General features: G+C 36.5%; 1 protein-coding gene and 1 long non-coding RNA gene across 4 annotated transcripts in view; one reads left to right on the forward strand and one right to left on the reverse strand.

The window, feature by feature from the left end:
* LOC101744412 (G-protein coupled receptor moody) overlaps positions 1-14,588 on the forward strand; it is a 52,430-nt gene that overhangs the window by 34,429 nt on the left and 3,413 nt on the right. The window contains exons 3-8 of one of the 3 annotated variants that reach the window (XM_062673732.1): positions 5,457-5,597; positions 9,873-10,043; positions 10,859-10,986; positions 11,766-11,919; positions 12,623-12,852; positions 13,541-13,735. In XM_062673732.1, coding sequence (XP_062529716.1) covers positions 5,457-5,597; positions 9,873-10,043; positions 10,859-10,986; positions 11,766-11,919; positions 12,623-12,852; positions 13,541-13,735 — 1,019 coding nt within the window. Of the gene's footprint in view, positions 1-5,456; positions 5,598-9,872; positions 10,044-10,858; positions 10,987-11,765; positions 11,920-12,622; positions 12,853-13,540; positions 13,773-14,588 lie in introns of all 3 variants that reach the window. The other 2 variants (XM_062673731.1, XM_038017249.2) reach the window with 2 other exon arrangements.
* LOC134200582 (uncharacterized) lies at positions 9,561-11,192 on the reverse strand. Its single transcript, XR_009975562.1, has 2 exons — positions 10,878-11,192; positions 9,561-10,033 (listed from the first exon to the last, which is right to left on the reverse strand). It is a non-coding gene; the product is annotated as an uncharacterized LOC134200582 (long non-coding RNA).

Raw genomic sequence — 14,588 nt, forward strand, 5'->3', positions numbered from 1 at the left:
TTGTTCGGAACTTGTATATATTTATGCGCTTTATCTTGAAAATGTCGTAAGCGAGATTCAGGCATCTGTCAATTATCTTGTGTTGTATGATGGCTACCCGCCACGGTCTACACTGTAAATAATAAATATAATCTCTATAAATAAAAATGAATTGCTGTTCGTTAGTCTCGCTAAAACTCGAGAACGGCTGGACCGATTTGGCTAATTTTGGTCTTGAATTATTCGTGGAAGTCCAGGGAAGGTTTAAAAGGTGAGAAAATATAAAAAAGCTCGGAATTATATAAAAACAAACAATTTTGTTTTTCCTTTGATGTGTCCCCTTGATGTGTCTTTTATTTATCGATTGAAGCACTACGAAGTCTGCCAGGTCAGCTAGCATAATATGTAAAAAAATCAAATAATACTTTAGTTATGTTGTACGTAAAAAAAATCATAAATAAAACGATTCTATTGCTGTATTTTGGATCCCTTTTATAATTCAAAGTCTTCGATGGTTTGCTAGTGGTTTTGTGGAACTGACTACTATACAACGGGATCCGGGTTCGATCCGGATTCCATTCTCTTGTCTGTTTTGTACAAGAAATAGCCTAGTGTTTGTTAAACGTAGAATATGCGAAAATTAAAATATGCCTAGTATGTGATAACGTACACCGACCATTCTGCCTAATTTTTTTATTTATTTTTTATTGCTTTGATGGGTGGACGAGCTCACAGCCCACCTGGTATTAAGTGGTTACTGGAGCCCATAAACATCTACGATGTAAATGCGCTACCCACCTTGAGATATAAGTTCTAAAGTCTCAAGTATAGTTACAGCGGCTGCCTCACCCTTCAAACCGAAACGCATTACTGCTTCACGGCAGAAATAGGTGGGGTGGTGGTACCTACCCGAGCGGACCCACAAGGGGTCCTACCAGGCAGAATCACTAATGTCTTAAAGTTTTATAAGACCGTCATTATAAATACATATAAAGTCATTTCTCAAACAAGGCATATCTCAAAATGGGTAACGAAATTAATTCTCTTAAGGTGTCGATAATCAATCAATACGAGATAAAGTGTAAGATCGTATACTCATGCCAAAATTACGGAGTCGGCATACTACATTTGATTAATCAAATTATAATATAAGAAATGTATTCAATACAAAGCGTTGGTACCATTATTAAGTTTTTTCTTGTAATATTAATTTTTTTGTTCTAAACCTTTGCAGATCCGGAAGTCTTTAAAAGTTCTTATATTACAACTTCCTGCTGAAATAAAATAATAAAAAAGCCAACCGCTAGGGAACGTTTCCATTGAAAAATCGTAGCTATTCACAGCTCTCAATGGAGGCTACGGAAATCCTTTCATTAGTTTTCTTTTCATTTTAGTCGAACGACTCACAAAGGAGGTCGAGACCGTAATACGATCACTCTTCGACTGAGGTGTACGTTACAGAATTAACATTAAGACGCTTGCTATCAAATTGCGATGGTATTGTAGTTTTCGAAAATTTAACTATTATAATTTAATGTTTATTATTTTTTTATTGCATAGATAGGTGGACGAGCTCACAGCCCAATTGGTGCTAAGTGGTTACCGGAGCCATCTACAACGTAAATGCCGCCACCCGCCTTGAGATATGAGTTCTATGGTCTGAGTTACAACGGCTGCCCCACCCTTCAAACCGAAACGCATTACTGCTTCACGGCAGAAATAGGCAGAATGATGGTTGGTACCTACCCGTGCGGACTCACAAGAGGTCCTACCACCAGTAATTTAGTCACACGATTCAAATACATAATCACGTTCCATAATGGACATCACTAAAGTTAAAGCGACCCGCTTCTGTTGATGAATGGTTGGTTACTGATACGTATATTAAATAAATATATAAATATAAATAGCTGGGGACAAATACGCACGACCGTTCTGTCTCTAATAAGGATTCCCTGTCTTATGGGTACTAGAGACTGACATACATACTTATACATATGTTTATAGATAATAAACACTCAGAGAAAGAGCAAACAAACCTTTTCTTTACACGAATGTTTGCCCGATGTGGGAATCGAACCCACGACCCTCGGGACAACAGTAACTAATGCTCCACCAAGTCAGTCGACTTTAAAAAATACATATCTGTTTACCGATTAATATTCGACTGGATAGATCATATTGAGGTACCCAAATAATTTTATTAAACATTTGTGACATTAAATTCACAAACCTAACCAATTATCACCAAACTAATAGTAATGTAAGCATGTTACCACATTATACCTGAACTATACACTATGTTATTGTTAATCTATGCTTGATTGAATGTTTAATACATGTGAACACGAGCAATGTAGCTTATTGTTTTGTCGTGTATCTTCAAACACATTCTCTTACTTATGAAACATCAATATTGTACGTACTATTGATTTCCCGGAAATTCGCAGCAATTATATCAAGTACGACGGCTTGTATTTCATTTTGTTTTTATTATTGCTTAACCATATGAACCAGTTCATGGCCCAACTGATTTTAAATGGCTACAGGAACCCATAGATAGTAACAACGTATAAGTATGCCGCCACCTAATTTGGGACATGAGTTGTAAGTCTTAGTTCTATAGTACGACAGGATAATCCATCAAACCAGAATACATTTGAAGTTGTCGTGGCCTAAAGGATAAGACGTCCGGTGTATTCGTGTTGAGCGATGCACCGGTGTTCGAATCCCGCCGCCGGGTACCAATTGTTCTAATGAAATACATACTAACAAATGTTCATGATTGACTTCCACGGTGAAGGAATAACATCGTATAATAAAAATCAAACCCGCAAAATTATAATTTGCGTAATTACTCGTGGTAGGACCTCTTGTGAGTCCACACGGGTAGGTACCACCACCCTGCCTATTTCTAACGTGAAGCATTAATGCGTTTCGGTTTGAAGGGCGGGGCAGCCGTTGTAACTATACGAGACCTCAGAACATATATCTCAAGGCGGGTGGCGCATTTACGTTGTAGATGTTTATAGGCTCCAGTAACCAGTTAACACCAGGTGGGCTGTGAGCTCGTCCACCCATCTAAGCAATAAAAAACAATGTAAAGTAATAAATACTTAGCCCACTTATTAGTACTAGAGGTCCCGCAGTAGTCGAAATTCGACTATAATTAATTGGAATTGTAAGTTTGTACACTATTATGATTGTATTTTATACTTCTACAATCACAAATTTCACCAAGACTACACTATAAAAAATATTAACAAAGACAAACAATATTTAATCTATTCTCAATTTGACAACAGACGTCAAGAACAAAAGTTTGACAATAAATAGTATGCATGCGTGTGTGCGTCAAATACATGGTATGTAGTGTGTGTAATGTTTTCTTTATTGATTTAATGTATCTTTTATGCATTATTTAAAAAAATAATTAGCATTGTGCACTTCTTCTCTATATTCTTTATAAGTGTGAAAAATTTCATACTCCTCCGTCCGCGCAATTTTCGTAAAAAGGGATACAAAGTTTTTGCTTCACGTATTAATATATAGATATTTTAATAAAACATGTAACAATAAAATGATACGCGTATAGTGCACTACAAAATATATCTCGGGAACTTATTTGTATATTATTCAACAATAGTTTTTGTTTAAGAACAAAAAATATCGTTATGTTGTCAAAGAATATTATTTGCCAGCACATTGAATTTAGAAAACGTTTTTCCCTATTCTTTTCGTTAGATATTGCCGCCACCCGTGAAGGGTACAAACGGGTCGCCAGTCCCTACAAACAGATTTAGATTACAGTTTTGCGGCAAAGATAAAAGACGGGTTAAGCATAAAAGAATTGTATACGCCACAACTGTAGTATTATGTTTTCTGAACATTTCTTAACAAATATTCAAAGCAGTCTAACTGGGATATTAAAACAATCTGATTTTAAGTTTTTCATTTCATTTTCAATTGTACAATGTTGTCTTATAATGTCTCGTGGTTAAAATAGCCCTATTAGGTCTAATCAGCTTACGTGGAAATTGCTTTGTATATTTATATGTATTAGACGATAACGGGGAGCTCACAGTTCGCCTGATGTTTTTTTTTATGATTGAGGGATTACTGGTGGCCTGGAGGCCTTTCCAGTTTTACCCGGACAGGCAAGGGCTCAGCCAGGAGGGGTGGGATTTGCTAACAGCTACCCGAGCGCCTCCAAAGGAGACCTAACAACTCAAGAGTAACTGCTTCGCGAATGAATCTACTACCTCAGCAGGCTGATGATGGTTACGTGCACGTAGAACTCTCAGTCGAGTTCGACGATTATGGCTACCGGAGTCCTTGAACCTGATCCTAGTGTTAGAGCTAAAAGGCTAAAAGGCTAAAGGCGTCTAATGCAACCTGCACCTGGTATTAATTGTTTACCGGTACCATTAGAATATGAATACGGCCTCACCCAACTTGCGACTTGAGATTCCTTATTTCAATTGTTTCGGAATTAAGTATAAATATACTATCCTTTTATCGTAGACTTCAGTCATGAAAACCTAAAAGTACATGTTTCACTTTTTTTTAAATAGTGCGTTTGCAACTTTGTGCATCTGAAAGAAGTGGAACTTCTTTTGCGGTGTGTACTATTGTGGTTTTCTTAATTTTTCATCCTTAAATCAAATTTCTCTTGTTATAATTCTTGGAATGCTGCTTATTAGAAAAACGACCCAGCTCACTTTGTCCTTTCCTGTTCCTCTCTCCACGGTCGAGTGGTTCGTGAGACGCTCTGTCTATTTTCTGACTCTCGCCCTTGTATCTTTGATCTTGTATCTTTTCTCTCTAGCCGTAACGAATCTGTCCCGAATTAAATTTCACTCTCAACGCGCCTCAAAAAGTTTCACTTCAAATGGGACACCAGGTAGGAACGAAGTTCCTTCGGCTAATGTAGAATCGACACAATTTGCAAAAAAAAAATCGTGCTCAATTTTATGTAGGTTTTCTTGATTTTTCTCTTAAATTTTGCTGATTAGTTTTTATTTAAGTATAGGAAAGTATTTAGGAAATTCAGTATTTTAGGAAATAATAAATTACGTAAAATAGAAAGAGAATGGATGAGAGAACGAAAAGAAAGAGGGAGAAAGAGAAAGGTATTATACACTACTCGCTTGTGTATGCGACTGTCGCGCCTGCGCACGTCTCATTTAACGGTTTTATTCCACGCACTTTTTTCCACGGATTTTTTCCATGGATTTTTTCTTACGGTTTTACTATCACATTTTTTTCAGTTCGGTCGCGCAGCAAAATCCCTATCCCCTCCAAGCCTGCCGTAAGGAACTTCGTTCCAAAAATGGTGCCATGGTGGCTGCGGGATTAAATATCGGCATAATAACATCGTGGATATGAATACACCTGGCGTCTTATCTTTTAGACGATAACGACGTATGTACGCAATACACGCAATATGTTTCTAATGAGATTTATTTCATTTTCAGATTTTCACCCGGCTTATTGACGTTTGCAGCTATAGCGACTGGCATCATTATGCTTATCGGCTTATTTGGTAACCTGCTCACCGTGGTCGCGCTGCTCAAATGCCCTAAAGTAAGAAATGTGGCAGCAGCCTTTATTATAAGGTAAGACCCATATTTTTTTATGCGAATTTTTTTTTTTTACCACCATCGATACCATTTTTTCGTGTAAATGCGCCACCCACCTTGAGATATAAGTTCTAAAGTCTCAGTATAATTACAATGGTTGCCCCCACCCTTCAAACCGAAACACATTACTGCTTCACGAAAGAAATAGGCGGGGTGGTGGTACCCACCCGTGCGGACTCACAAGAGGTTATCCTCTATAGCCTTCTAATGCATATGTCAGTCCTTTTTCTATTGCTTAGACAAGTGGACGAGCTCACGGCCCTAATGCTATGTGAACACCGGAGCATTTAAAGATCATAGTGCTGCCAACTACCTTGAGACATGTATCTCAAGTTTCAACTTTTATAGTGCAACGGCTACCCCATCCCTCAAATCAATAAGCATTACTACTTCGCGGCAGAAATAGGCAAAGCGGTGATACAAAGTCCTGCCGGCTCACGACTATATTCTACAAAATAAAAAACTAATTTGGTAAACTGCAACTCGGACATACTTGACTGGTTGTTTTAAACTTTCGCGACGGCTGTCTACATTACACAGACATTTATTGAGTTCTTATCTCGATTTTCAAAAATATATAGACTCGAATTATCATGAACTCATGAAGTACGAAAATAATGATAAACTCATTATATTATAGTGCATATAATACTAGGTATTCTAATATAAATAGATTGCGAAATATGAATCACGCTTATTTTAATGTCAGAATAAATATGTATATTAATTTACATTAGCACAAAGAAGCGACATGCCAACACAGAGTTAGAGTAGGCAGCGGCTTGGCTCTGCCCCTGGTATTGCTGAAGTCCATGGGCGACGATAACCACTCACCATCAGGTGGGCCGCATGCTCGTCTGCCTACAAGGGCAATAAAAAAAAAAGAGTCGCTCATGGACATATGCAATTCCCAATGGACATCCAATCACAAAAACGGCCGTCTGGTGTAGTGGTAAGTGACATGGTCACTACACAAGGGGGTTGCAGGTTCGAATCCCGCCAAGGGAAGATATTTGTATGATAAATATAAATTTCTTTTCCAGGGTTATGGATGTATATTAAATATATGTATGTGTATAATAAAAATATTACATTTATTTCCGTTATTTGTTACCTGTAACACAAGTTCTTTACGAACTTATCACGGGACCAGTTAACGTGGCGTGATTGTTAATAAATATTGTTATTATATTATATTAAATCACTGCCTACAAATGCAGATCAATAATTATTCTTAAATAACACCTTCTTTAGCTAGCTATCAACAGGAATCTAAGTTCATTCATCAATAATACCCATGCTGTGATTCATTTAAACCATAACAGGAATGCCAACAGCGTCCGTTATTTGTAATATTACGTACATAATTGTGTTTCATTAATTTTATAATAACTCTAAAGGCTAAACAAGATTATAGTAATATGAAGTTGTATTTTTAGCTGGGACTTTTTTATTTAAAGTTATTGAATACCATATACTACTGAGAGTTACCTACATTATTCGTCCATGTCTGATTAAAAAAATATAACATGCAACTTTTTAGTGGTGTTAAGACCTCTTGTGAGTTCGCACGGATAGATACCACCACCCTGCCTATTTCTGCCGTGAAGCAGTAATGCGTTTCGGTTTGAAGGGTAGGGCAGCCGTTGTAACTATACTTGAGACCTTAGAACTTATATCTCAAGGTGGGTAGCGGCATTTACGTTGTAATTGTCTATGGGCTCCGGTAACCACTTAATACCAAGTGGGCTGTGAGCTCGTCCACCAATCTAAGTAATAAAAAAAAAAAAAAAAAAACTGAACAATTGGAGATTATCATTCGGATTTTTTGCATACTTAAATAATAAATATCTAAGAATAAATCACGAACGGTAATTTCAAATTAGGATTCCCTATGTGTATTTTTAAATATACATGTACAGGTAAAGGTAATTAGCCCTCAGATAAAGATCAAACAAATAATATTCTTCACATGAATGTTTGTCCGATGTGGGAATCGAACCCACGACCCTCGGCGCAACAGTCAGAAGCGCTAACTACCGCACCACCGAGTCACTAGATCACAATTAATCGATACATAATTAGGAAAATATAACGTATAAAATGAAGTTCAAGAGCCTGAGTTTGAGTGTGCCGGGAACAGTTTCAAAGTACCCAAATACCTTTCATAGAAAATAGGGACTCAAATCGGGATCAGCACTAACTACTTAGCTAAAGAGGCGATGAAATTAAAGGAAAAGCTCTTAACAATTATAATACAATAAAAAATAACAAGTACAACAACATTCAAAGTAATGTGGCTTTGATCCACTTTACCTTTATCACCGAAATCGAGGGCCGAAAACCAAAAAAATAATTCTTTTGTCACAAAACAAAAGGTCGCGCTGAATACATACATAAATATATTGACCTAAATTAAAATCCCTCGTATTGCTTATTATGGTCAAAGTACCATTAACCTGAATTCCTTGAGGCCATCAACGCTTTTCTGGAAAACAATAATATGTTCTGGTTGTCGAGAAATAATAGACTTCCAGCATGTGCGACTCTACAATCCGGATGTAGAGTCGTGATGTTTAAAAAAGCTGGTCAGTTTTATTATAAAAACAAACGACAACCACACGTAAATATTGAGTCGATTAAAATAAATATACATTTGAAAAAAAATATGAAAATAACAAGAAGAATATTCATTTTGCGTTATATTTGCCGGAATATTCATGAAGCCTTTAAAAAGCATTCACTGTAAAAAAATTACCCTCATTTTCACAATTAGCTAGCACTCAGTCTAGTGAGCAATTCTGAAGTTTAAACTAAGCTTAACAGGCTATTAAACTTTTGTTGAAGTCTTTTTATGAATAGGTAATTAGTAATTTATGGTATTCAACTAGAAATATAAGCTAGAATAAGCTAGAATAGAATTTACGTGGATCGCAAACCAAACTTGCTTTGAAAAGTAGCCAGCCTTACATTGCATTAAGAAGATAGTCGCTTACATTTATTAAATTCATATTTAATATTTTTTTAGAATGTTAGTTGCATAAAAATATGCAACATAGGTAAAAATACATAAGAGTTAAGTACCTATTTAACCTCTACTAACCAAGTTCCTATTTTACTAGTACTAAGTCACTATTATTGACAAGCTTAAGCGATGAGTTTTTTTTTAAATATCAATTAAATAACAAAATTTATTACTGGATGTATGACCTCTTGTGAGTCCGCGCGTTTCGGTTTGAAGGGCAGGGTAGCCGTTGTAACTGTACTGAGACCTTAGAACTGATATCTCAAGCTGGGTGGCACATTTACCCCGTAGATGTCTATGAACTCTAGTAACCACTTAACACCAGCTGGGCTGTGAGCTTGTCCACGGCCCTTCAGACTTTAGAACTTCAAGCCATATTAAGCTGTAAGGCAATCCATCCCATCTAAGCAATAAAAACAAAATAGGAAATGTAATGAATTGAAATCTAAATCAAAATTTGTCAGTGAGTATGGTCGTAATCGATATTATGGGAACAAATCAAAATTCAAAATGTAATTTTAAACGTCTTAGGATTTTTTGGCGGAAAACCCGATGAGCGAATCTGTGTGAATATTTTTAGTTTGTTAATTTAGTGCTTCTTCAGGCTTAAATGTGTAATGACGGTGATTTAGTAACTCTTTAGCATCTGTGAAAATGCACAAATGTGGGAAAACGAAACAGAGTCGCTGAACGTGGTTTCAAGGGTTCTACCAAAGAGTCCACTAAAAAAAATCTCAGTAAATAACCACCATTTTATTGAGACTCTATCTCATCCCATGCCATCTCATTTCATTATTTTTCATCCCGTTTGGTTTAAATTTCAAATTAATCAACTTCACCTTATCTCATAAGAAGAAATAAGATTTGGCTTAAAGGTCTCATGACTAGCCCATTAAATAAATAAAAAAACAATAATAAAATAAGGGTCATATATTTTAAAACAATTATATCCTTACTACCTTGAATCACTGTGGTTCATTATAATGCTTTTCTCATCAACGTATATTTTCTCATCATTAACTTAACTATACCATCGTGAATCCGCGGTAGGCAGAGTCTTAACTATGTCCCTGGTATTGTGATTAAGCCTAAATTTTTTCAACACAATCTAACACTTATTTGAAATGCAAATAATTATTTAATTTAAAGTTATACTTTTTTATTTCCTACCGCGAATCACGTTTGAATTCAACGAAGACTCTACATAAAATGATTTTCTTTTTCAGTTTATGTATAGCTGACTTCTTGTTCTGCGCCATGGTATTACCGTTCGCCATATCCGGGTTCTGGACTAGAACCTGGTCTCATGGGGTCGCCCTCTGCAAGCTAGTACCGTTTCTCCGATACGGAAACGTCGGCGTATCCTTATTAAGCATAGCGCTTATAACTGTCAACAGGTAATTGTGACTCATGAGGATTTATATTGTGAATATAAAGAGTGTATTAAGTTGAACGGCGACTGATGGTCTTTATCTATACTAATATATAAATCTACAGTGGTTTTTACGGATGTTCCGTTATAACTACTGAACTTTGCATCCGATTGACTTGAAACTTGGTATCTATGTAGAAAATACGTGTACTTAATGGATAGGCTAATATTTATATGAGTGTTGGACTCCCTCCGCCAGTTGCGGGGGCGTTAATGATGAAAATCTTTGTGGGGGTGAGAAATAATAATGTTAATTTTAAATGCCCAGCGAAGCGGACGGGTACAGCTAGTTGTTCTATAAAACTTGAAATTACTGCGAATTGCCTTAGTTAGTGATATCTATAAAAGTAACAACATTAATGACGCCACTCATTTTGAAATGTCAGAAGAAAGTCTTATTTGAACTATATGATGAATCCTTTAAACCTATAACTAAATAAGGACTAAATTAAAACGGACTCGATATTGTAGGTACTATATCCAATGTAAATATGCCTCAATTTGAATATTTATGTTATATTTAACAGTATCATACTTTTATAAATAGTATAGTGACAATGGATTGACAAATAATTAAGAAATAATATTATAATTCTTAAATAACTTAGGTCGTTTTAATTTATAAACTATAAATAGAGAGAGAGAAAGAGAGAGACAGAGAACACACTTTATTGCACACCAACACAATTTACAATTTAAAAAAAAAACAGTCAAAAAGTAGTTATTTAGTAACATAAAAAATGAACTATATATTTATTTATATAAAATCTTTATTCGCAGGTACATTATGATAGCTCACCACAGTTGGTACGGCCGCGTTTACAGAAAACACAACATAGCCTTGATGATCCTGTTCTCGTGGATGTTCTCGTATGGAATGCAGATACCTACTCTCATTGGAATTTGGGGTAAATTTGAGCTATTGATGCAGTTGATATAAAATTTAAAAATAATTTGAATCCATCCCGAAATTCATTTACTGCACAAAATAAATATGTATTTAAATAAAAGTTGGCCCACTCAACCCGCAAATTAAAATTCGACTGACACCAAAAACTTTGATTTATGTTATTCATCATATTTTCTCTTTTGTTTTTGCTATTAACGTTTTTTTATCAAAGAGAATATTTTGTGTCAAAAAGAGAATTTTTTATTTTATTAAAAACACTAAATATCATCAATAAAATAATTTGGGAGAAAAAGAAGGAAAACTTGTTCTATATTTGCGTAATTATACATAGACCTTGAAATCATATCATAATTATCCTGCCCTTCTGCCAGTCACCTGGGGTTGGCGCAACATGTTTTCTCCTTCCGTACTCTTCTATCATATACCATTTCTTCGCTCACTCCCCTCTTACCCATATCGTCTTTCACGCAATCCATCAATTTCTTCTTAGGTCTACCTCTTCCTCTATATCCTTCCACATTCATAGATAACATTCTTTTACCAACCTCATTTTCATTTCGTCTCATCACATGTCCATACCATCCCAAGCGCACACTTCTCAGCTTCTCTGTCACAGGTGTCACTTTCAGACTTCCTCTAACATATTCATTACGTATTCTATCCATTCTCGTTACACATCCATCGCAACATTCGCATCTCTGCTGCATGCAATCGCCTATACATAGACCTTGAAATATCGACCTTAAAAGCCTTACATTCCATTATTTTCTCCTTCAGGTCAGTTCGACTACGACCCCGAATTGGGAACTTGCTCAATAGTTCCAGACGAATTTGGACGTTCTTCAAAAACAGCACTCTTCGTGATCGCGTTCATAGTTCCCGCTTTGCTAATCTTGATATGCTACGCTAGAATATTCTGGGTCGTACACAGGTTTGTTAAGTGATATATTCAACGAATTATGTCTACGTTATCAGATTTTCCTTTCCCTTGATCATAACGCAAGGGCCGATGATGCTCGGTTTCTTTAGCAGTCTTATCTTTTGCATCTCATTGGATGATATTACACCTACAAACGCTGATATACGATATACCACCACCACCAACTTACTTTTTTTTTATTGCCCTTGTAGGCAGACGAACATACGGCCCACCTGATGGTGAGTGGTTACCGTCGCCCATGGACTTCAGCAATGCCAGTGGCAGAGCCAAGCCGCTGCCTACCGTTAAGTACTCTCCACAAGCATCGTTTGAAAAAGGATATGTCATAGCCACATATTGGGGGCTATCTGTGGTCATAGCGCTCGGGAAAGACCGTGGAGGGGAGCTCATTCCAAGGCCGGACTCATCTCTTACCGTGGATTTCGCAAATGAAAATATTCTTTGAGTGTTATGTCAGCATTATTCGACCGCATGAACTGTAGGAGGGCGTATGCTATGCTCGTATGGAGGGGCGCCCCTATGCAATGCGCGCTATGCAATTAAGAATCCTACCTCAATGTCTCAAGGTATTTATTACCAGACGAACCCGATAATCCCTTTGGAGATTATAGAGTATATACAAGATTCAACTCAATCTTTTAAATGCAACCTCTGTAACCTAAACTTTTTTTAAATAGATTTCGCAAAATTTCAGCTCAGAGCAAAGAATGCGTGAACATCAAAGATCCCAACACAGCAATCCGGGAACATTAAACAACAGCACCGTAGACAAAAGATCCACGATCAAAGACAACAGAGAGACTAAGGCGAGACGAAATGAATGGAGGATCACAAAGATGGTCTTAGCTATATTCCTGTCTTTTATTGTTTGCTATTTGCCTATTACTATTGCAAAGGTCACTGATGCTCACGTACATTATCCAGGTAAGGCTTAAAAAAAAGTAAAGAAAACCCTAAAATTTTGAATAGTAATTCATTTCAGTAGGTACTTTAACTTTAGATATGTTGAATTGAGATACGTATGAATAGCCGAGCTAAGATTTTCGCGGACAACTATCCAAACAAATTGGAATAAAATACCATCTGATTATTATTCAACTCTGCAATAGAATCCTAATTTTCTGCCTTACTTAACACATTCACTACAGTGTGAAGTCGTATTGACCCGTGTAAAATTTCAGTTCTAAGGTAAATGGTAGTACTTTATTGTCAAGGTTGTGCTCTCCGATTTCTGAAATATTTTTTGCATCTATTGACGCTAGTTATCCTGAGCGTTGTACTAGTATTACATAAGTAGTATTACATGATTTACAAGTATTACATAATTTTTTGTAGCACTAAAAAATCTCCGGCGCTGCGGCGTGTTGATAATAAACCATCAACAACAATCCTCATTATATTATTATAAAAGCACTCTTTTAAGAGTGTAGGACTTCAGAGAGATGGTGCTTGACCTCAAAGACATGTAATAATTAAACTTCATTTTCGAACGCAATAAAATAAGGATCGTTTTTTTGTGTTCATATAACCGCATAGTAGTAGATACTATGATGGGGAGTTCGCAATGTTCCAGTGAACTATTAAAATAATCGTTTATTGCAACACCCGACAGTATTCCACGTAGCGGGCTACTTGCTACTGTACGCAAGCGCATGCGTGAACCCGATCATCTACGTGATAATGAACGCGCAGTACCGCGCGGCGTACGCGGCTGCCCTGTGCTGCCCTCTGTCCCGGCTCTCGGGCCTCACCAGCGGTGCGTATCCTTCCTCGCCCGCATGCCAACACGTCATCAGGAAGACGGACCGTACGTCAGCACTCGCCTCGTATATCAGAACTTGAAGGTATCATTGACGGTGGGGGATAGGTTTGGTGGTTGTAGATTAGCTCTCAGAATTATTCGCTTTAAGAGAAATATACCTTCACCTTATTTCACCTTCGCCGATGACCAAGCTATAATACACGTGATGGTTATTGCATGGAATAATGAAAATGATGATAAAAAAAATAATGAATATTCACCAAATTTGATATAATATTTTCATAGTAGATTGACAAGTAAAGTAATACCCAAATTAGTTTTCAAATAAAAAGCTACTAATATGGTAGTTTTCCCACTAACAGGCAACTTCATTCTCCTTCGCATTTTAGTCTTATAGTGATCTAAAAGCTTGCTGCATGGATTGTTGGAAATTATTTTTGGTAATGAGGGTTTCGATGTTATTGCGTACTAATAGGCATAATTTATTCAACAAGTTGCGTCGTGACCTTTCCAAAATAAATAAATAATGCCTAGGTGATTTTTTAAAACTATAAAAACCTAAGTTTGAATTCCGCTGTTCATCTTGCGACACAAGGCTCAAAGTTTCAGATACACCAGCAAATGTAACTTTAAACCGAAACTCATGATTAATTCCAATTGGTACCCGGTTCACATTTATCATATTTTGACAAATTTAATTATAACTATAGGTATCTAGCGATATTCAGCGTCACCAACAAATAGCGTAATCTAGTCAGAATTACGTCATTTAATTAGGGAACTGTCTGCACTTGGAACATGCCGTACCTATTAATCAAGACTTAAAATAGGGGGTTCGAAACAACACAGTATAGAAAATACGTGAAGATACTGCTAATAGCTGGTAATTAGGAAGTAT

This window comes from Bombyx mori, chromosome 18, assembly GCF_030269925.1.
Source record: "Bombyx mori chromosome 18, ASM3026992v2".
In the NCBI taxonomy this organism is placed as follows: domain Eukaryota; kingdom Metazoa; phylum Arthropoda; class Insecta; order Lepidoptera; family Bombycidae; genus Bombyx; species Bombyx mori.